This window comes from Castor canadensis, chromosome 19 (genome assembly GCF_047511655.1).
Source record: "Castor canadensis chromosome 19, mCasCan1.hap1v2, whole genome shotgun sequence".
Classification (NCBI taxonomy): Eukaryota; Metazoa; Chordata; class Mammalia; order Rodentia; family Castoridae; genus Castor; species Castor canadensis.
In genome coordinates this window covers 41,549,572-41,572,737 of record NC_133404.1, presented here as the reverse complement: position 1 = coordinate 41,572,737, position 23,166 = coordinate 41,549,572, and the positions used below count along the sequence as shown (strand labels likewise).

At 50.4% G+C, this 23,166-nt stretch overlaps 2 protein-coding genes across 9 annotated transcripts; both read left to right on the top strand.

Moving 5' to 3' along the window:
- Positions 1-4: 4 nt before the first annotated feature.
- On the top strand, positions 5-6,790 carry Pex11a (peroxisomal biogenesis factor 11 alpha). Of its 2 annotated transcripts, XM_020187086.2 has the most exons (3): positions 6-179; positions 2,888-3,003; positions 4,916-6,790. In XM_020187086.2, exons 1-3 carry the CDS (start codon positions 124-126, stop codon positions 5,482-5,484), a joined length of 741 nt encoding a protein of 246 aa, XP_020042675.1. In that variant the 5' UTR covers positions 6-123; the 3' UTR covers positions 5,485-6,790. The 2 variants fall into 2 exon arrangements, with proteins under 2 accessions (XP_073918259.1, XP_020042675.1); XM_074062158.1 differs by lacking the exon at positions 2,888-3,003 and having other exon boundaries at positions 5-179.
- A 2,078-nt stretch (positions 6,791-8,868) lies between these two features.
- Plin1 (perilipin 1) lies at positions 8,869-20,636 on the top strand. 7 transcript variants are annotated; one of them, XM_074061659.1, is made up of 9 exons: positions 8,869-9,015; positions 9,651-9,709; positions 13,031-13,235; positions 14,682-14,764; positions 15,903-16,167; positions 16,477-16,649; positions 17,936-18,025; positions 18,393-18,638; positions 19,493-20,636. In XM_074061659.1, exons 2-9 carry the CDS (start codon positions 9,665-9,667, stop codon positions 19,829-19,831), a joined length of 1,446 nt encoding a protein of 481 aa, XP_073917760.1. In that variant the 5' UTR covers positions 8,869-9,015; positions 9,651-9,664; the 3' UTR covers positions 19,832-20,636. The 7 variants fall into 7 exon arrangements, with proteins under 7 accessions (XP_073917760.1, XP_020042676.2, XP_073917755.1 ...); XM_020187087.2 differs by having other exon boundaries at positions 17,834-18,025; XM_074061654.1 differs by having other exon boundaries at positions 8,879-9,015; positions 9,612-9,709; positions 17,834-18,025.
- The last annotated feature ends 2,530 nt before the right edge of the window (positions 20,637-23,166 follow it).

Here is a 23,166-nt window from a genome sequence, read left to right as displayed (position 1 = left end):
CACATGGGCGGGGAGAGAGGCCTCGGCCCCGCCCACCCGGTGTGTTCAGCCGATACGGCGTCTCCCCCGGGACCGCGGGGACCACAGTGAGCCCGTGCGACGCGTGGCCTTGGGTTGGGTGCCATGGACGCCTTCACTCGCTTCACCAACCAGACTCAGGGCCGGGACCGATTCTTCAGGTGAGTCAGGTGCCCGCGGCCTTCGTTGCGACTCCGGACGCGGGCACCCGGAGGAGGACGTTAACAGCCCAGGAAATCCAGCACGAAGCACGCTGAGGGAGCTGGGGACCCCCTCACCCTAAGTTCAGTGGGGTGGGCACCCCAGTGCCGCCTTCTCCCAGCTTTCCTGGGAAAGGAAGACTGAGTTCTTGCCACTTAACTTCCATCCAAGGGATTTCGTTTAGAGAGACTTGGGGTTGAAGTTTGTGGCTCAGGGACGCAAGCCATTTGGTTGTAAAGTGCTTATGGAGAAACGGGTTTTCTTTATCCTCATCTTGCCCGGTCTGTGTCATTGGGATAGTGTGTGTGAAATGGTTTTGTAGACTGGAAAAACACAGTGCAGAAAGTTTTAGGACTAACTGCACCTTCAAGGCACATCCCGTGCCAGTGTCTTGCATACCAAGCCTCCTTCATGTTTCTTTTAAGAGATTTGGTTGGTTCTTGCTCAAGAATCATTTTTTTTTAAAAGTTACTGTTGCAGTTTTGTTTAATAGCTCTGCTCCTCTGCATGTCCAAGTGCTAATCCAAACACAAGAAGAGTCACAATTAGGAGACTTTGGGAAGCCAACTTTTCAGCGTTTTGCAACTATTTAACTTGTTGAACCCTCATCACAACCATATGGGGTAGATACTCTAAATACTCCCATTTCACAGATGAGGAAACCGAAGCAGGAGTTGGTTAGTAGGTACTGAGTGACAGAGCCCAAGAGGCAAATCCACACAGCTGACTCCAGTGTTCACCTCTTAACTACTAAGTCTTTCTAATAATGAATGGTTGCATTAAATGCAGGCTTCATTGAAGTCACAATCTATCATTTCCGTGTGCCCAGAATGTACCCTGATTAAGGAGATTGGTTAATAAAATAATCATTTAGCAAAATCTGAGCTTCTCTACCATTCATTTCCCAGCTCTCTCTCAATGATCTGTATAACCTCCATGAAGAACTGGCATTCCTAAAATAATGCTTCGTTTTCAGACCCATTCCTGTTCTTAGACCAGTCCGGGAAAGGAAAGAACATTGACAGGAGTCACTTGAGCCTTCTACCAGGAAGCATACTTAAAAAAGAGACAGGGCCAGGTGCCAATGGCTCACACCTGTAATCCTAACTACTCAGGAGGCAGAGATCAGGGAGATTGCAATTCAAAGCTAGTCCCCAGACTATCTCAAAAAAATCCATCACACACACACACACACACACACACACACACACAAAAGACTGGCATGGACTGGCTCAAGTGGTAGAACACCTGCCCACCAAAGGTGAGGTCCTGAGTTTAAACCCCAGTACCACGAAAAAAAAAAAAAAAAAAAAGGTTTGTTATTTCTGGGCTCCAGTGGCTCACACCTGTAATCCCAGGTTCAAAGCCAGCCTGGGCAAATAGTTCTTGAGATACTGTCTCGGAAAACACCTTCACAAAAAGAGGGCTGGTGGAGTGGCTCAAGGTGTAGGCCCTGAGTTCACACTCCAGTACTGCAAAAAAATAAAAGGGCTGGCAGTGTGGCTCAAGTGGTAAGTGCCTGCCTGGAAAGCATGAGGCCCTGAGCTGAAACTCCAGTACCGCCAGAAAAGAAAGGAAAAAAAAAAAAAAAGAGGGAGTGCTCATATCTCTCTTCCCTAACCCTCCCCCTCTCTGATTTTTGTGATACTAGGGATCCAAGCAGGGATCCCTCCTCATGCTAGGCAAGTGCTGTACTCCAGCCTTGCCAAGGCTGAGCCCACCCCAGCCTTGTTTTCTCTTTACTTCAGTCCCACAAGCTAGTAAGCCTTTTTGGAAAGTGTGCCCTTTTTTATTGAGAATAATATTCATCTCATATGGGGCTCAAATGCGGTGGCACCAACATCTACTTCCAGAGGCATTTGGATGTGTGACAGGAGTGATGTCAAATTTCTCATTTATTGTATTTTTCACTAAGTCATTGTTACTTGCAGGCACGATGACAATCACGTAATTGAAGAAGTATTGGTATTATGAAACAGGATTCTGTCCATATTTTATGTAAAATACTAATTAGTTTTGAAAGACATCCTAGTTTGTGTTCTGGCGTGTATTTGATCCTTTTGATGTGTCTTGTCCTGTACGGGATCTCACTATGTTATTCAGGCTGGCCTCAGACTCTGGGATTAAGAACTGGGATTGCAGGTGTGTACCGCCGCGACCAGTTTATTTGGACCTTTAGTTTTAGAAAAATTAAGCAGCATTCCAACTGTGGACTTTTCACTTGGTTCTGGTTTGAGTTTGTTTCCTGTCACATAAGTAGGAGATTGAAAGTGGTAGAAAGTTTATTTTAGGCATCAGATACTCATTCTGCATTGGGTCACATAGCAAGTGTGGATCTCTGCAGGCTTGACAAGGGAGATTTCTGCACATGGACTACTCCGTTTCTGTGCCAGCAGAAGGCCCTCGGGGAGCTCTCACTGCACTATTGCACAGCTTTCTGTCGTAACCTTTGTCTTGTGTTCTCATTGCATGTTCTACCCTTTGGCCTTCCTGTGGAATGACTTTTGCTCTTATAGGAGATGCTACAGGAGAAATTGTGTCATAAACGTTGCTTTCAGCAAGATTTTTCTCTTTGCCTTTAGCAAGATATATTTTACTTTCCCTTCCTTCATGAATCAAGTTTTATTTGGTTTGTAAATCATTTCCTCATTTTCTGTTTCCATTTCAGAGCCACTCAGTATACATGCATGTTGCTTAGGTATTTGTTAGAATCTAAACCTGGCAAAGACAAGGTGGTACTGAAGCTCAAGAAACTGGAGTCCAATGTGAGCACTGGCCGGAAATGTAAGTACCCGTCTCAAGGGACAGTGGCTCCTGGTTTAGAACCCTCAGCCTCAGACCCTGTCCCTCACAACATGCTGCCAAGGTCTTAATTTCCAGCCAGCCAAGATTATTGATGAAGTCAGCCAGTAAGGCCTCATGGAGTTACAGGCCCAAATGGCTAAATGTTTTGCTGCGAGCCATTCATAAACTCTCCTGTGTTCACCTTTGGTGCTCACCATATCCTAGTGGGACCCAGTGCATTAGTGCATCTTCAGTTCCTGCAATGACTTGGCAGTCCCCAGCATGAGCTTCTGGCTCCTGTGAGCCCTTTGGCTTCATAGAGAAACAGACTAGCTTTATCCCAGACCCTCTTTTTCCAGACTGGCTTTCTCCCATCTTCTCGTGAGGGTTGCTGCAGGGTGTGGATGGATGTGTTCTCTTAGACCACTTACAGAGTTCTTTCACGCGAAAGCTAAAAGTGAGGGCAGTGCTTCGTGTATGTATTCCTGAATACGCTTTCATGGTAAGTCATCTTGGGAAATCGTCCAGTGTCAAAGGAGTTGCACACCTAACTCATTGAGGACAGAAGCATGAAAATGGGGCTTAGAACATCCCACATTGACCGGTTGATTTTGAGTACCTGCTTCATAAAGGTACATTCCTTAGCTGGGATAGAGGAAAAGAAAGATGTTTTGGAGGAGGTGGAACCTGGGGTGTGGCTGGAGAGATGGAAGGAGCATTCTGGAAGGGTGGTTTCCTTTACCAAAGGCTCAGGACTGTTATAAGCAAACATTGAATTGGAGGATCAATGTCAAACTGAGAAACTAGTTTGATAGCTAAGTCTTGAGTTGTCAAGTGGAGGGTTGGGAAAGGTAAGTGAGCTTTTCTGTTGCCTTTGAAGGCTAAGATTAGAACTGTTGGCCCGTGTTCTTCGGAATGTTGTTGCTCAGAGGTCCTTTAGATTAGTGAACTCATGAGTCTTGAAAATCCATAAGGCAGATCCAAGGTCATCCCACCAGTTAGTGTAAGGCCAGAACCGGAACCTGGAATTCATGTGTTGAAGCAGGTGTTCTGTATACTGTTCTGCACTAGTTTTGGTAAAATAATGCTAGTACTCTTCTGAGATTGTAAGTGTTTGACAGCAGATGCTGTGGCACTTGCTGAACCCACAGTAGAGCACTTCCTTTGTGTCCTGTATGTGCTCGAGAAATACTTGTTGACCAATGGTCTCTAATTGATTAAGTTGTATGCCAGCACAAGGACACGCCATTTTGATGGCTGATTAATTCAACTCAGAGCTTCACATGAAAATTAGGTATCCTGTTCCCTACTTTGTCTTCTCAACAGTGGGTGGCCAAAGGAATTTGGACCAGAGAAAGGACAAAGTGATAATGATGATTTTTGGAAGGTTTTTTGGTGGTACTGGGTTTGAACTCAGGGCCTCAAGCTTGCTAGGCAGATGCTTCTACCACTGGAGCCACTCTACCAGCCCTAATGGTGGGTTTTGTTTTGTTTTGTTTTTAAGGCAGCCTTCTATCTGGAAAATAGATAATGTATGAGAATGGCACATTGGAGTTCATGTTATATGGATCCTTCCTTCTGAAGAAGGATAGGATTTGAGTATTACCATACTCAAATGTAGCAGTACACACAATTGATTAACCTTGCCTGGAGTATGCAAGTCAGTGTTAAGGTGCTCACTGAAATGAAGGAGATAAATCTTAGTGGTCACCATGTTTTGTGCCTTTCAGGATCATTATAGGTGTCCTTAACATACTGTAAACTCCCTCTCCTTTCCTGAGCTCAGGCTGAGCCTCACGTGGCCATCAGGTGGTAAGACACCAGTGCTGGCTGGCTCTTCACCCTGACATGGGGGTTCTGCCCTCTCATCACAGACTAGCGGAATGACCGTTGACTGTGTGGGTTCTTGCAGGGTTCAGACTGGGCAACGTGGTCCATGCTGTCCAGGCAACTGAGCAGAGCATCCGCGCCAGTGACCCGGTGCCTCGCGTGTGCCTCACGCTAGCCAACCTGAACCGAGTGGTGTATTTCATCTGTGACACCATCATCTGGGCAAAGAGTGTGGGCCTCACCTCTGGCATCAACAAAGAGAAATGGCAAATGAGGGCCGCCCGCCACTACTACTATTTTCTTGTAATGAGCCTGATCAGGGATCTGTACGAAGTCTCCCTGCAGATGGGACGTGTTGCACACGACAGGGCAGAGAGAGAGAAGTCATCCCAGGACCCTGTGGGGTATCACGTGGTTGATGAGGAGACCGAGTGGCTACAGTCCTTGCTCCTGCTCCTGTTCCAGTCTCTCAGGCGGCATCCTCCATTGCTCCTGGACACAGTGAAGAACTTCTGTGACATCCTGATCCCTTTGAACCAGCTGGGGATCTATAAGTCCAATGCTGGCATCATAGGACTGGGCGGTCTCGTGTCCTCTGTGGCAGGCATCATCACTGTGGTGTACCCTCAAATGAAACTGAAGATCCGCTAGGCTGCTGGAGGCCAAGGACCAGCACCTGCTTGAAAAATGACAGCTTAGCGGGACAGACATTTGTGTTTCTCACAGACCGTGTCACACTGTGCTTAGCAACTTGTAATGTGGACATAGATGGGGCTGAGAATGGAGTGTGAAGATTGATGCATGTTTTCTCATGTCAGTGACTTCTGGATTTCTGAATATTCTCCCTTCCTCTAACATGTACTGAGCTTCTCTTACATGCATAGTAAAGCCTCAGTGTTTGTTGAATGAAAAAGTTGGAAAAATACTCTGTCAAACTAATATGTTAACACTGCGATTCAGTGTGGCCGAGGTTGTGTGGATCCAGTTCATGGCACTGTCTGGTCTGATTGTGGCTCCCTTTTCCTCCCATCAGGTATTACTCCCCACCCCCATCCATAGCAGGATGGACAGGAGCCGGACTTACAGCCTCTGGCCATGACCGTCACTGCACCGGTGTACTTGCCGAATCCTGAAAGTAGACTCAGAAAAGCACCAGGCACCTTCGTGGTGTGAAGTGTGTCTTTCAGTAATGCTGTGAGTAAAAGTCAGGACTAGCTGAGGCAAAAGTAGGTGGAAGGTCACACGGTGCCTGTTAGGTAGACCTGGCAGGTGAGGAAATTGACCCTGGAAAACAAACAAACAAACAAGCAAGCTGAGATCAGAAGCTGCTCGTCCAGGTCCCTTCTGGGTGCTTTCCCTGGCGTGGTGTGGCCTTTGTAACTGAGTAGAATTACAGGGCTCCAGAATCTGCCTTTTGCCTCTTCTCTCCCCAAATTTAGGTCTTTTGTTAGCGGTTTTTATTCTATCCTTCAAAAATTAAAACTATATAGACTTGCCATCCAGATTGTTGTTATTTAAAGCCACATAGCAGTTTGGGCGATTCCACATTAATTTTCTTAAAAATTTATGCAGTTAAAAATTTCATGTCTCCTCTGTGAATGTAGGCAGGTCACAATTTTCTGTAATAAATGAGATTTCCTCGTTGGGTGACTGGGGGAGGTGGGATAAAGCAGTAAGGACCATTGAAGAGGATGTGGGAGTATTGACTCAGTGACATTTACTAAGTTCCCACTTCCCATCTTGCATATTGTGTGCTTTGGTTTGAGAGGCATGAGGTGGGGAGACCGATGCCAGCACAGAGGAGGCCAGTGTTGGCACTACCAGTAATGACATGCCACTTACGTGGATGCAGATGAGAACAGAAACGTGCACTGAATAAATTGTTCCCACAAACGTGACTGATTTTCAAATCCCTCCACTGTGAGCTTGATGGTGACCAATAAATTTCTAGACAAAATTGACTTGTGGCTGTGGCTATGGGCTGGGACTGTGATTGATGAGTCGTCCTACGTGGTGTAGACGGGGCTGGAGGGGTGGTGTAGACGGGGCTGGAGGGGTTTTACATGGCGCCTCTGAGGTGGGAGAATTCATCCGAGAAGCTGGTCCAGACCACTCCTCCCCTGCTGAGGTGCTCACAGCAGGCCTGGCCATCCTGGCTGGCTTCTACCTGGGAAGCTGCCTTGAGTTCTTGGAGGCTGGTGGCATTTGTCCTGTTACTTTTGCCCTCTGCAAGTTAGGGGGTGGTGGGGAGGTTGCAAAATGCCACGTCTTCTACTAGAGTTTGTGGAAACCTTCATGGTGCCCTGCTCCCTCCTCTCAGCAAAGCCTCCCCACTCCCAAGCCTCCACATGCATAGGGAACTCCAAAAACCAAAGATAGATGTACAGGCCAGTGCATTCACAATCTAACATTGTTAGCTGAGATTTATTCAACAAGTGCCATGCTCGGTTTGAGGGGTCCACTTGGGAACAAGGTAATCCAGGTCCCTGCTCTCATGTGGAGGGAGGGGAGCATGGAAGGAAGAAAGAACTCCATGCCCTCTGAGTGCTGCTGGAGATCAGGCGCTTCCCTCCTCCCTTGGGATTTCCTTGGCCCTTTCACCACTTCTTACCTTTCACCCACATTCTAGAATCCCTGCTGGAAAGACCAAAGGGCCAGCTTTGTCAGCAGTGCTTTTAGGCATGGAGCCCTTTACTCCCCCTGGCCCAAAGCCACTACTACTGAGAATGCAGACTGCCCTTTGGCCAGGGTTGTCCCAACTCTTCCCTGAACACCAGGGGAGGGCAGAAGCTACTTCTTTGTACACCTCCTTTCCTCTGCATTACTGTCTTAGAGTTTAAAAGCCCAAACAGTTATCACTTCTATTGGAAGATACTGCTTGCCTCCTCTCCTGACCTCAGTCCCTACTTTATTATATCACAGATGCAGACTTGTGAGCAGGGACGTGGCTCGAGTGGTAGTACCTACCTAGCAGGTGTGAAGTCCTGAGTGCAAATCCCAGTACTGCCACCCCCCCCATAGATCCTTTATTACCAAGAATTTATCTTGATCTGTTTCTCCCCTCCCAGTGCCCTATTACTCTGTTGCCCACGGTAGACAACCTAGCAGAGGGTCCACAATCTATGTCATTCTGTCAGCACCAAGGAGCATAAGCGGTGCCCTGTTATCTTTTTTAATTAAGGGACCCTTCTCAGACAATCTGAAGACCCTGGCTTGCACCACCATCCTCCCATTTGAAGCAGGAATGTCATTACACTCACTTCTCCAGACGTAGAACAAAGCCCATGGCCTCTCCCACTGCCTCTTCTGCTGCTATGGTAGGCCAGGTAAAGGTCAACGTTTTCTCAAACTAGGAACTCAGCGAGGTTCAAATGGCTCTCTTAAAGTCCTGATCGTCAAGACCCCCACACCCCAACTCTGTTTCAAGTCCTTTGAGGCCAATTTATCACCATAATCAATGACTAATACATTCAGGTGGACCCTGACCTTACGTGGGTTTAAATCATACTAGCAATGCTCACTCTTGCAGTAAATAAGAAGTAATGGGAGAAATGGTTGAAAGCTGTTTCTATGGAACCCTCTGGGGAAAGGGACCAAAGATTACAGAATTACTTTTCTTTTTCAGCACTGGGGATTGAACCCAGGGCCTCATGTATGCTAGGCAAGAGGTCTACCTCTTGAGCCATACCATCACCCAAGATGACAGAATTATGTTAGATTGTAGAGCTTATGAGTTTAATATCTCAATATCTTTATTATTAATTTTTGGTGGTGCTTGGGTTTGAACTTGGTCTCGTGCTTGTTAAGCAGGCTCTATCACTGGAGCCACTCTGCCGGTTCTCAGTGTCTTCTTTGTGGAAAGCAAATTTTTGCCATTTGAGAGTCAGAAGTATAGAACTGAGGTGTCATGGCTCTGGAATAATAAACCCTCTGCACCTGGATCTGCTTCAGCTCCATGTTGTATGTCTTCACTGGCTAAATGTCCTTATAGAAGCTAGGATGAGCCCAGGGGACCCAGATAACCATGGCAACTGACTGCCTCAGCTCTGTCTTCCCTCTGCCCTCCTCTAGCTGGGAGGCCTGGGAAGCATTGCCCAAGACTCCCTGCAGTGGGTGAAGTCTGGGCTTAGGAGGAGACGCTCTGCAGCCTGGGCTTTCAGACTGAGGCGGCCGTCAGCTGCAGTGAGTGGGGGGTCGTGGGCTGTCTGCTTTACCTGGCTTGTTTGTGAGAGAAGGAGGTGAGGGTAAGGGCCTTTTGGGAATTTTACTGAGGCTGGAGAGACTTGCAGGGAAATATTCAAGGTGAAAGACCAGAAGTGCAGAGTAGCCATTCTGGGACCACTAGATTTTCCAGAACACAGATGAAATAGCTACTGTTTTACCAGCGATGGCTTTCCTGACTGAGCATAGAGAGAAGACATAGATAGCTTAGAAATGGAGGGAATTCCCACAGCTTTGTCGTAAAAGCATATTCAACCTGAAACTCATTCTTTTAGTCTCTTTTGGACCTTCATTTAAGAGCCCAGAGACGTAATCTAAAACCTTTTTATCTCTTATGGCTATGTGCATTTTTCATTTGTCTTGAATGCTTACAAGAAATGTCAGTCTTGACCAGTAGTAGGCTATAGAGTAACTCATAGCCAGAGGACTCTAAGATTTGGCTCATGTGTGTGACATTAGCCCTTCAACTTCAAGCCTTCTGCTGGGCTCCCAGCTCTCAAGCAGCCCGGGCTGGGTGGGCAGCCATGAGAGGTGGGAATTGACCCTGTGGATTGCAGGCCTGCAGGCTTCTGGTGACCTGGGGATCTGCTTTGCAGCGTGAAGATCTAGGATGGCAGTGAACAAGGGCCCAGCCTTGCTGGATGGAGACCTCCCTGTAAGTAACCCGGCTCATGTGAGATGGGATGGACAACTGAGGGAGGCAGAAGGACAGGGAGGGGCATTTAGGGAACTTCTAGCAAAATGTGTCTACACCATGATCCTAGTATATTGACTCTGACTCAGTTATTCCTGCCCTCTCTACTTTTTTTGTTTTGGCGGGACTGGAGTTTGAACTCAGCTTTGCACTTGCAAAGCAGGCGCTCTACCGCTTGAGCCAAACCTCCAGTCCATTTTGCTCTGGTTATTTTGGAGCTGGGGTCTCCCAAACTATTTGTCCTGACTGGCCTCAAACCATGATCCTCCTGGTCTCAGCAACCCAAGTAGCTAGAATTACAGACGTGAGCCACCAGAGTCTGGCTCCCTCATTACTTATGCAGGTGGTGGTTGGGGGATCTGGGAAAAAGAAACTAAGCACCTTGGAGAAAAAGGACAGAAATACTGATTGGGAGCTAAGGAGGACAGAAAGGAAGGGAACCCGGATTTAAGAGTCCACCGCTCAGTGGAAAGTATAGTTCATGCAGAGCCCTGCTACCTGTGACTCTGGCGAGTCCATACTGTGAGTGGCACCTTTCTGGTGCCACAGCCTGGGCTGCTGTGTGTGGGAATGAGTTGGTGTTTATCTCTGACCTGGTTTTCACTGTGACTTGGAGTGATTTTGATACTTTTGGGTGTACTTGGTGCCTCTCGCCAAGGTCTCCCTGATTTGGGCACAGTTCAAATAGTAAAACTTAAAAATTATGAACCCATAGGACAACTATCTTGTCTCAAAGTAAGCTTTAACTAACCTTTGCACTCAGGATCACTGTGCCCAGTTTTGTATTAAATCATAGTGCCCAGAGAGGCATAGAATGTTCACAGGTGTAGCGAGCCTCCCCAACAGATGGAGGCTTCTTACTTTCCCTGCCTCTCTTTCTTTTTGGTTGTGTCCAAGACAACTTTTGAAGGCTCTGTCCAAAATGCTAGAATAATCTTAATCTTAATCTTGTTCTAGCACCAATTTCTAGCTCGCCTGCAGAATGAAAAGCTAAATATTGTGGTTGTGGCCTGATCTGTCCAGTATCTGAGTCTCCTTGGTGGCTCTTCTAACTCGGCCTCCTACAAACAGGGCAGGCTAGGCCCTCACCTCCAGGGTGGAACCTGGCCACAGAGCTGCATTCAAAGCTATCCAGAGCTCAATCGTCTAAGCCAGACCTGGGAAATTGTCTCATACGACTTTTTATGTGAACAATTCTAGGCAGAAGAACGTAAGGTCTAGCGCCAACAACCATGAATCCATGACCAATCTGTGTCACCCTCACCCCCACCAGTGCCCTACCTTGTGTTATTTGGAAGCAGTCCCAGATACGCCATTCCAACCTGACTTGGAAACCTGGCTGTGCGTGTTCTTGCGAGTCACTTCTCCCCTCTGAGTCTCAGTCTTTTCATTTGCACAGTGAGGTGACAATGCTGATTCTGAGGGTCTCCAGTAGCAGTAAATGAAGTCATGTCATCCAGGCACCTAGACCTGTGCCTGGAGCATAAAGGTGCCTGATAAACATTGCTTCCCTCTGCACAAGTAGAGGCCACTCTTTTACTCAAGAACCAGACTTTTCCCACTAAAGTTCCTAAACGATGTAAAGTTGACGTGACCACTGTGAAAGCTAAATGCTTTACTAGAAGCACAGCACCCCAAAAAGAAGGGATGATTTCACTGTACCCCAAATACTCAGACTGACCAGGAGCATGGTCTTCAAATCTGAGCTATGTTTTTAAGAAAGATTGGGCTGGGTGCCAGTGGCTCATGCCTATAATCCTAGCTACTCAGGAGGCAGAGATCAGGAGGATCCAGGTTTGAATCCAGCCCGGGCAAATAGATCATGAGACCCTATCTCAAAAAAACCCTTCACAAAAAAGGACTGGTGGAGTGGCTGAACGTGTAGGCCTTGAGTTCAAGCCCCAGTACCGCACAAAAAAAAAAAAAGGAAAAAGAAAGGTTGGGCTGACTGGGTGTGGGTGGCTTATGCCTGTAATCCTAGCTACTCAGGAGACAGAGATCAGGAGGATTGAGGTGTGAACCAGTCTGGGCAAATAGTTTGTGAGAACCTATCTCAAAAATACCCAACACAAAACACAGCTGGTTATGTGGCTCAAGTGGTAGAGTGCCTACCTAGTAAGTGTGAGGCCCTGAGTTCAAACCCCAGTCCTGCTGAAAGAAAGAAAGAAAGAAAGGAAAGAATAGAAAGAAAGATTCCGGGGCTGGCAGAGTGGCTCAAGTTCAAGCCCTAGTACACCCCGCCCCTGCAAAAAAACAAAGGGAATGTCAAACTATAGCCTTCCAGAGGAGGGGGCCACTAGACCTCAGTGGCCATTTATAAACTAAGTCAGGAACTGGAGCTATGTTGAGTGGAGAAGGAAATTCTAGGGGAGACATATTTGACTTTAAAGATGAGAAGGCTCAATCCATGAATGGTGAAATAGACTTGTTCTAGGTTGTTCCAGAGCAGAGTAGGCCGGGGTGGAGGCAGACTTCACCTCAGTAAAGCTGCCCATCAAGGAACCCAGGCCCTCTATGAGGGGACAGTCCCATCCAAGGAGACATCGAAACACAAGTCTAGCGGAGATGTCTGCATAGGACTCTCGCTACAGAGCCCTCCCTGGAGGCCAAGATTCTGCGGTTCCGTGCACTTGGGCAGATCTAAACTTACACATTCTACATTTCTCCAGCTAACTTTCCCCGGGGCAGGGTTGGGCACTGGGACACAAAGACAGCAGTCTCCTGGGAGAAAGGATTAACACGCATAATGACAGCACAGTGTGATAGGTGAAGAGACAGTCCCGGGAAAGACACGGTGGCTTCTGATTCGAGGGAGGAGAGTCACGAAGCGTCAAGAGGGACTGATGGGGAGGATGTTGTATTCCACCTGGCAGAGAGGGGCATGAGAGGGAAGGTGACCTAGTTGGCAGGGGACCAGCACCTACAGAGAGTGGTTCAGAAAGACCAGGGGGATGTTTAGAAGAGGCCACCATTGAGAGGTGGACCAAAACTCCAGACAGGTCTGTGAAGAACTTGCTCTCTACCAGCAAGTCTACAAAGGGTGTTCTGGGAGGAGGATGGGATGGCTTGGTCCCTGGGGAGCAGTGATTGCCTCAGTACCACTCCAGAGCCTGAGTTGTGACCAGGAGGGCGTGGCAGGCTCACTCTCCCGGTTCCCAGAGACATCTTTGGCCTTCGTCCCTTCCAGATCACCCGGACTCAGGCTAGCCTCACCAATGAGTGGCACATTCCCTGAGGCTGGGGTGGGCGTGGGGTAACCTGAGTGTGTTCCTTCATTGACAGGAGCAGGAGAACGTGTTGCTCCGGGTCCTGCAGCTGCCCGTGGTGAGCGGCACCTGTGAGTGCTTCCAGAAGACCTACACCAGCACCAAGGAAGCCCACCCCCTGGTGGCCTCCGTGTGCAATGCCTACGAGAAGGGTGTGCAGGGTGCCAGCAGCCTGGCTGCCTGGAGCATGGAGCCAGTGGTCCGCAGGCTGTCCACCCAGTGTGAGTTCAGGCACTTAGCAGCTGCCCGTCTGTCCCCTGATGCTTACTGCCCTTCTGTCTGTCTGCCTGTCCTCTATCAATATAAAACTTTAGGTGCAGATGTTTGCCTATACATACGCCTCAGCTCTAGTCCTGCTAGCATTTGCCTAGGATGCCAATGATGGGGCATAGAATTTGTAGGGGAAAGAGTGGCAGAGCTATGTGGGCGGTGGTGAGAGTGGGGCCAGTGCAGACCAGACGCCCACCCTAGCAGCAGCAGCAGCAGCGAGTACCAGCAGAGTGTGGCACCGAGGCAAAGGCAGTGGGCAAGAGGCTGGCAGTGCTGGAGGGTGGGAAGGGAGAAGGGAAGGGGCACCAGGCCCAACTTCTGTCCAACTGCTGGTGATACCAGCTCACGACAGGAGGGGGCAGCAGAGAGCTGCCATCCAGGCAGTGCCCTTGCCCCCTGCACTGTTCTGCTCCATGGGAAAATAAGGTCTCTAAGGCAGGGCTCCTAACAGGGCTGAGAAGTCCAGCACCTTCCACCATCCTAAGCTGAGATGTGTGGGATCTGAGGATTCCACCCAGTGAACAGGAGCAGACAGATACAAAGGCCTCTCTCCTGCAAACTCCTTAAGTACTTGTCCTGAGTGAGGCTCAGTCTCCCCAGTCAGAAGACAGCTGAGCCAGGCTCTCCTATGCTTGAAAGAATAAATGAAAGGATTTCTGTAAGTGTTTTTTAAAACCGTGATCTCCATGACTGTGACCTCAGAGCTATGTCCTTAGCAGCCCCTAAACAGTATCCCCTAAAGCATTTGCATCCCCTGGGATGACTCTTCATTCTCCCCCGCCCCCCCCCCCCCCGCCGTGACCCCCTTCCTATGTCAGCTCTCAGCTTCTAGTGGTTAAAAGCTGAGGGCTACAGACAATCTGGAGCCTGCACGGCTGAGACTGGGGTGTGTCACTAGGTCTAAGCAGGCCTGGTCCTGGCCCCTTCTCTCCCCAAAGGCCAACACCATACCAAGGCTGCCACCCACCTCCACCGACACCTGTGTTCTCCTCTTCCTCATGCTCACCCCAGCGCGGGAGCAGGTAGGGGGTGGGGGGAGGATTGGAGAGAGCAGTGGTTCTTGGCAATTCGTAGTTTCCATCATGTCCTCCCACAATGACCCTGCAATGCGCCATGAATCGACGTTTTATAGAAGAGGAAGCTGAGGTTCGGACAGGTGTAACTTTCCTGAAGTCACATGCTGTGCAGAAGCTGAAGCTGGGCTTTGAGGGCAAGTCTGACAAACCCTAAAATGACCCTGGCCTCAAGGAGTCCCAGTGGATGGAGGCTAACCATGGCAAAGGCCCTCAGGTCCTCCAATGCCTGGGAGGCAGCATTTGAGGGCCCAAAGGTCCAAGCCACTGCTAGGGCCTAAAGTTGGGTGCAGGGCTCGCCCCAACATGGACCTTCCCTTCCAGTCACAGCTGCCAATGAACTGGCATGCCGAGGCCTGGACCACCTGGAGGAAAAGATCCCAGCCCTCCAGTACCCTCCTGAAAAGGTGAGCTCCCCACGCTGGCACCATGGCCTCTGAGGAAGGAAAGCAGTTGATGATATGACTGAGTCTTCCTGTTTTCCTGTGGCAAGTGCCCCAAAGGCTTGTGGAGGCCACCTTCCCCTAAGGCAGCCCACCAGGCTCCTCCTCTCCCAGTGCAGACAGATGGGAGTAGGGTTTCTAGGCCAGCAGGCCCAAGCCTGGGGGCCACTTGGGGTGGATCTCTTTGTCTCCTGAGACTGGAGTCCCGGGAGCTGGGCCTCTGTGGGTTTGAACTGGACTATCAGGTGATTACAAGCAGCTAAGATCGTGGGTTCCACTCATGTCCCAGGATTCTGGTCTCACGTCCCTGACATCCAACCCTTTGCAGAATGTGAGACCAAGCACCTGGCCACGTGGTGGCTCTGCTAAGGCCACCTTAGGTGTTTTGAGGGGAGAAAGCTTCAGTCTCTGACCTCAGCCATTTCACTGACTGTAAACATTCCCATAAACATTTCCTGAGCCCTGTCCTGGCCAGGGACATGGCCTGTACTCCATGAGGCCCTCTCACTTAATCCTCTTGCCACCCTCTGGGATAGGGCTTATTACCCCATTGTGCGGGTGAGAAAAGTAGAGGTTTTCCCTGGCCACACAGCCTGGAGTGGAGACCACAGAGAGCAGGGCTGTTTGGGCCTTCACTCCCCAGTGCTCCCTACTCTGGGTTTTCCAGGTAAAAGGCAACATGTCTTTATCACAAAGGAGCCCCCAAGCTACAGAGGAGGAAGGCAAATCCTTTCAGTGTAGAACTTACAGGAAAAATGACCACATCCATAGCCTACGTAAGTGCAGATGGGAATGTCTGCAGCGTTCTAAGGGAAGGACACAGGAAACCGGACAGGAATTTGGAAGAGGAAGTGCTTCGTGTGCAGAGGGTATCAGGACAGGTGCCATCCAGGGGGTGCTTTGGTGCTGTCCTCACAGGTTGGGCAGGATCACGGCAGGTAGTGCCGGGGTATGAAGTCAGGAGATCCAGGTGTCTGGGACGGGGAGGGCTGAGCCCTTTCCCTTTCCATTCCAGCTTAATCCAGGTGCCCAGTGTGGATGCCAGTCTGCTAGGCCTTTTAATGAGACCCACGTCACTGCCCCTCTCCCCCAATTCCCCCAGATCGCCTCTGAGCTGAAGGACACCATCTCCACCCGCCTCCGCAGTGCCAGAAACAGCATCAGCGTGCCCATTGCAAGCACTTCAGACAAGGTCCTGGGGGCCACTCTGGCCGGCTGTGAACTCGCCTGGGGGGTGGTCAAGGACACCGCGGAGTACGCAGCCAACACCAGAGCTGGCCGGCTGGCCTCTGGAGGGGCTGACCTGGCCTTAGGCGGCATTGAGAAGGTGGCAGAGCTCCTCCTCCCTCCCGCCAAGGAAGAGACAGGTACTTGCCATTAAGGCCCACTGACTCCCCAGGGGAGTAAGCTGGCCACCTAGCCCCTGGGAACCAGGAAGAGGTGGCAAGGCTTTTTGGCCACCACTCTGGGACAGGGAAGGCCCAGTGTGAGTCTTCAGAGGAACCCATATTCCTTCAGTCCTCTCACCCCACCTATAAAGAAGGGGAGCGAGTGTGCTTATCACCATGGCTTTGTGGTGGATTGAGGATGACAGCTTTCCAGCCCAAGATACCCCACCACTTTCTCAGCCCCTCTCTGATCTGTTTTCTCTCCTTTTCCCCCAAATCCCCACTCAGCCCCTGCTGCTGGGTGTCAGCAGGCCCAGAAGGCCCCCAAGACCAAGCCAAGTCTCTCGAGCAGAATTGGGGCCCTGGCCAACACCCTCTCAAGACACACCATGCAGACCACAGCCTGGGCGCTGAAGCAGGGCCATGCCCTGGCCATGTGGGTTCCGGGTGTGGCACCCATGGTGAGTGTCAACCCTGAGTTCTGCCTGACCCTCTGTCCGGGATCCCTATGGGCCCACTGGTCTCTTCTGCCCACGTAACATTCTCTATTCCATCTGGTCCGGGACTTTGGGTGTCCAGAACAACATTAAAGCATGAAGGTTGAAGCCGGGTGCTAGTGGCTCACACCTGTAATCCTACTTGGGAGGCTGAAATCGGGAGGATCGTGGTTCAAGGCCAGCCCAGACAAATAGTTTGAGAGCCCTCATCTCCAAAATAACCAGAACAGCTGGGTGCTGGTGGCTCATGTCAGTAATCCTGTCTACTCAGGAGACAGAGATCAGGAGGATCAAGGATTGAAGCCAACCCAGGCACATAGTTTGAGAGCCCCTGTCTCGAAAAAACTCATCACAAAAACAGAAGCTGGTAGAGTGGCTCAAGGTGTAGGCCCTGAGTTCAAACTCCAGCACTGCAAAAAACAAATAATAATAATAAATAAATAACCAGAACAAAATGAACTGGAGGTTTGGCTCAAGTGGTAGAGTGCCTGGTTTGCAAGCATGAAACTTTGAGTTCAAATCCCAGTACCACCAAAAAAAAAAAAGGATGAAGATCGGGCTGGGGGTGTAGCTCAGTGGCAGAACCTACTGTGTGCCAGGTGCTGTGGCCATAGGAATACAGGAGTGGTGGTCTCCCTCTGTTCCCTACACCAGGAGTCATTTACCAGTGTGGGCCCAGCCTGGTGTGGGCAGAACCTCAGCCACCTCCCATTAACATAGAACGGTGTACCCAGAAGCTGTACAGCAAGGAGGCCCTGCTTGTGCAATGACATGTGGGACATGGAGGTGCATGCCTATAATCCCAGCTACTTGGGAGGCTGAGGCAGAAGGATCTTAAGTTCCAGACTAGCCTGGGCCATGTAGTGAAGCCCTGTCTCAACAAACAAACAAACAGTACAGGAGATCCTGGGGGGTGTGGAAAATGGTCTTTATCTTGTAGTTACACAAGGGTATAGTCACAAAAATTCATAGAGCGGTGGCCTAAATATGTGTGTCCTTCAGTGTTGTAAATTAACACTGAATAAAAAGTATTAAGAAAAGTCTGCAGGGCCAGGCCTGCTTTGGGGGCAAGGGCCATGGCTGCTGGGCTCCATGCTGGGTTGTCACAGGGCTGCTAAGCCAGCGGTCTGCTGCCATCCCTCCCTCAGAGCAGCCTAGCCCAGTGGGGTGCATCAGCAGCCATGCAGGTGGTGTCTAGGCGGAAGAGCGAGGTGCGGGTGCCCTGGCTGTACAACCTGGTGGCTTCCCAGGAGGAGGACCATGATGACCAGACAGACACAGAGGGAGAAGAGATGGAGGAAGAAGAAGGCTCGGACATCGAGGAGAACAAGCTCAGTGAGGTGAGTGAGCAAGCAGAAGCCTCAGCGCCCACAGCCCACGGTGGTGGTGGTGGGGAGGGAGAGGAGAAACAGAGGCCTAGGGTGCAATAAGGTCTCTGTCCCCATCCCTGGGACTTGGTACTTGCCCCAAACCCACAGCAGATGAAGTCACTCTCAGCCGACTTCCTAAATAGGCAGGAGAGATTATTGTCCTGATTTGTAGATGAAGAAACTTGGGTCCAGAAAGAGGAAGTGACTTGCCCAAGGCTACACAGTCAGTGGCAGAGCCAGGCTTAAAGTTTTTCCAGATGGGTGTCCACTTGCTTTTCCCTCTCACTCTGGGGCTACTGGGGTCGTTAAAGAACTGCTGACTCTGTCTGGCCCTCAGGTAGCAGCCCTGCCCAGCCCGCAAGGCCTTCTGGGTGGCGTGGCACACACCCTACAGAAGACACTCCAGACCACCATCTCGGCCGTGACATGGGCACCTGCAGCTGTGCTGGACACAGCAGGGAGGATATTGCACCTCACACCAGCCAGGGCTGTCTCTTCCACCAAGGCCAGGGCCATGTCCCTGTCAGATGCCCTGAAGGGTGTTACTGACAACGTGGTGGACACAGTGGTGCACTATGTGCCGGTGAGTCCCACCCTGGGGGCAGCCTCCCTTCTCCCAAAGGGGCCTGGGCAGGTTTGATGGAAGGGACTGCAGCGCCCCCCTGCTTTTCCGTAGCCCCTCGACACCCTTCTCCCACCCCAGAAACAATTTCACATCCTGGGTCCTCTTCCCTGCACCCCTGCCCACCTGTACAGGACTCCTAGTCTCAGTCTGGGGGTCCCCCACAGCTCAGCCCTCACCCCTCAGGTCCCAGCTGAAGGATTTGACAGGTTAGCACACAGCTGCTTGGGTGAAGTTGGAGGGAGGCTTCCGGGGAACCAAGAGGGGACAGCATCTGGTCCCATCCCAATTCTATCACCTATCACCAACTGAAAAACCCAAGGGACACCAATGTCATCTCTTTGGGAGCCCCTAGGCCCCTTCCCAGAGCAAGTTTCAGGTTGAGCAGGGCAGAAGAGGCCCTGAAAGCCTGCCAGGTCATTTTGTCACTCCCAGCAAGGGGCGTTGGGGGGCGAGGTTTGGCAGGCAGCTTGTTCACTTTGGGCCCCAAACATACCCAGGTAAGGGTGCCTTGACCCTGGCTTGGCCAAACGTGGGCCTCACTGCTTACAGCTCTAGCCAAGGCAGGGTTAGGGAAGTAGCTGAGGATGGCTAGGGGTGTGACAACACTGGAAGACAAAGCTTGCCTTGTCCAGGAGTTCCACCCAGGGGAGCCATCAGACTTGTCAGGAACTAAGGCACCCCCTCGATGTCCCCCATCCTGCGGCCCCACACCGCAGCCTGTGCCATCCACTGGCCACCCCGGGAGGATTAGGACCCGCATGGCGCACTGGGTCCTCGTGGGCCCAGCGGGAACCCTAACTGCGGGCCCTCAGCTCCCCAGGCTGTCGCTGATGGAGCCGGAGAGCGAATTCCGGGACATCGACAACCCTCCGGCCGAGGCCGAGCGCAAGGGGTCCCGGCCCGCCAGCCCCGAGCCCGCGCCGCGCCCCGCGCCGCCCCGCGCCGGCCTGCGCAGCACGCGGGGCCTCAGCGTCCCCTCGTGCGCGGGCCCGGACGATCGGGCCGAGCCGCCAGCCGCCACGCGCCCCGGCCTGCTGGCCACGCCCCGCGACAAGCCCGCGCGCAGGGTCAGTGACAGCTTCTTCCGGCCCAGCGTCATGGAGCCCATCCTGGGCCGCGCGCAGTACAGCCAACTGCGCAAGAAGAGCTGAGCTGCAGGGCTGGCACCACCCCCCCTCAGCACCCCATTTAGAGGGGTCCCCTGGGAGCCCGAGATCCCCCCACACACACTTAAAGGGGTCCCCTGGGAGCCCGAGATCGCCCCACACACTTTGTTTTTAGTTTTCCACTTAGCTCCTTTAAGAACCAAACTTGTAGCCAAATGACTTTTGACTGTTTCCAAAAGCCAGATCCCTTCTCAGTGTCACCATCCTGACATGATCTATATCTGTATCTATACATACACACACGCTCACGCATACACATATATTGGTGGCACTGGAGTTTGAACTCAGGGCCTCGCACTTGTAGGCAGGCGCGCTACCACTTGAGCCACTCCGCCAGCCCTGGCAAGGTATTCTTGACACATTTTTAACACTGAGCTCAGAGCTGCCCTGTTATTCAGGTCTTCAGCAGGCGGCTGGGAAGGGAACCAATAATCGGTGCAAAAACTCTCCTGTGTTTATTTAAAACATTACTGTCACTTTTGAGGGCTCTCATCCCTGCACAGGTTGAGTCTCAGGCTTGTCCCCCACCTAGTGCCACCCTCTGGATCACAACCACTTTTCTCTTTGCATCATTACCACCTTACCTCACACAGTCACTCTTTTCAATGCTGGCACCCCACATGGCTGGGGGCTCCATGGTAACCTTTCACTCAGTACAGTCTATGTACTATATAGACCCTATGTACAGGCTCCCGTAGCCACTGCTCACTCCAAACCTATGTTTGGAAATGTTAATTAATAGTTGATATATCTAGGAAGTGTAAAAATGTGATTTAAAAATTCAAACGTCGCAAGAGTGTGTATTTTCTTCTCTGCATTATTCAGTTTTCCCTCAAGAGCGACTGTGACATAGTCTGTGGTGTGTCCCCTGGTTGTGTATATGTACCTGCACCTTTGTTTACACAGGCTGTGGGATAGTGTATTCAAAATCCCACAATACCTCCCACCTGCTCACTTAGTACATCTTATTAAGCAGGATGCCAGTGGCGCACACCTGTAATCCTAGCTACTTGGGAGACTGAGATTGGGAGGATCAAGGTTTGAGGCCAGTCCAGGCAAATAGTTCTCCGAGACCTCATCTCCAAAATAACCAGAGCAAAAGGGACTGGAGGTGTGGCTTAAGCAGTGAAGTGCCTGCTTTGCAAGTGGGAAGCCCTGAGTTCAAACTTCAGTCCTATCAAACTCCATTCCCCATGACAGGGTCACAGGGAGAGAGCAGCATTTGTTAAAAAACTGTATGTTGCAGTTTAGTGAGGGAGTGTGCAGCTTAAAGTGAAAGTAATGCCTGTAGCCAGATGTGGTGGCTCACGTCTTTAATCCCAGCTACTCTGAAAGCATAGTTAGAAGGATTGCAGTCCAGGCTGGCCCAGGCATAAAAGCGAGACCCTATTTAAAATATAACTATAATTAGAGGAGTAGTGCTGTGTGCTTTTAATCAAGCTATTCATTAATAATAGCGTTTACCTCTGAATTCTGGACGCCTCTTTCCCATGTCTCATTTTCCCTGACCTATTCAACCTCAGACACGACCCCTCCCCACCCCCTGTGGTGCACACCACACCCAGCAATTTCCTGGAGCTGGGGTGTGGATCTAGCAAGAGCCTTAGTCGCTGATGTGGCAGGTTTGTGAAGACAGCCCAGTCGACCCTAGCAGGGCTCCACTGGCAGCTTCTGGAAAGGTGGCATCAGGCCTGGATGTGCAGAGAAGCGCCCTGGGCCTCAACCACCCACGCTGCTTTCTTCCTGGGGCTCTGGAAACCACACTCCTAGCTATCCGCATCTCCCAGGTCTTGTGAGGTCACTCTCCAGCAGGCACAAAAGCTGCCCCTCTCTGCCCCTGAGATCTGCTCTTAGGCTGCACAGTTACTACACCTGCTGGCCAGGCCACCACCTCACCCAGCCCTGCAGCTGGAACAGGACAGCGTAAGAAACATACAGTGTGAATTTTAAAAAAGTCTTGGTGCCCTGAACCTGTCCTTGACCAAAACCAAGGACAAAGTAGCTTCCTTTAAAAGGCAGAAATTGCTTCCTTTGCTCTAAGCTTGATGGGGGGTTGTTCTGGGAGGCAGAACCTTGGTGATGAATCTTCTTGGTCCTGTGAGGTGAAGGGACACCCCCACTCAGTGTCTGGTACCTCAGGACTAGGGAAGACCTTCACTGCACCCTCGGGTGGCAGGGTCCCTCTCCAGAGAAGTATCCCTCTGCTATTATTATCAGTTTACAAAAATGCACCTCCAACTCAGTTACATTTTTGCTTGCAACCTATTGGGCAGAACTTGTTCTTGTGGCCCCATCTAGCTAAAACGGAGGCTGAGGAATAAAAGTTTCTATTCTGTGCAGCTGGTTAAAAATCAGGAGTCCAGCTGGGGCTGGTGGCTCATGCCTATAATCCTGGCTATCTGGGAGACTGAGATCAGAAGGATTACAGTTCCAGGCTAGTCCGGCAAGAAGTTACGAGACCCCATCTCAAAAATAAGCAGAGCCAAATGGACTGGGGGAGTGGCTCAAATGGTAGCGCACCTGCTTTGCAAGTGCGAAGCCCTGGGTTCAAACCCCAGTACCACCAAAAAAAAAAAAAAAAGAATCTGTGTTCTAGGATTGTAAAAGGGGACTATTTGGGAAGGATGGGCAGGAAGGGGAGAGGGGGAAAGGAGGGGGTGATGGAGTGGTGTAATAGAAGCACATATATATGTGTGTGAACATAGCATAAAGAAATTCACTAAAAACTGTGAAAAGGAGGTGGGAGGAGGAGGGAGATTAAGAAGGAGCATAGATGGGGTTGCATTTGATCAAAGTAGATCATGTGTATGTATGCAAATATCATAATGAAACCCCTTTGTACAGTTAATTTATGCTATTTTGTTATTTTTTTTTTTTTGCTTTTTTTATTCTTATACTAATAATTCTTTTAAAAACAGGGCAGGTTGAAATAAAGAAGATAAATACATGTCTTGCTATTTTAAAGTCAGGGGTCCTAGAAGGAGGGAAAGTGGCTCCCAGGGTTAGGGGAAGCCTGCACTCTCTGCTACACCACCCTCCTGTCAAGAGACGTTTGAAGTGGGGAGTGATGGTGCACCTCTGCAATCCCGGCACTTCAGAGGCTGAGGCAGGAGAATCGAGAATTCAAGGCCAGCCTGGGCTACACGGTGAGACCCTGTGTCCACAAAAATAATAATAAAATGGTAGAGATTTGAGTTGTTTCCCTGTTTTCACCATGATAGGTGGCAGTGAACATTCTTGCAAGAATTTCTTGGGGAACTGACTAGCAGCAGAACTCCCACAACCTGGTGAATGTCCGTGGCTACTAAGAATTTTCCTGA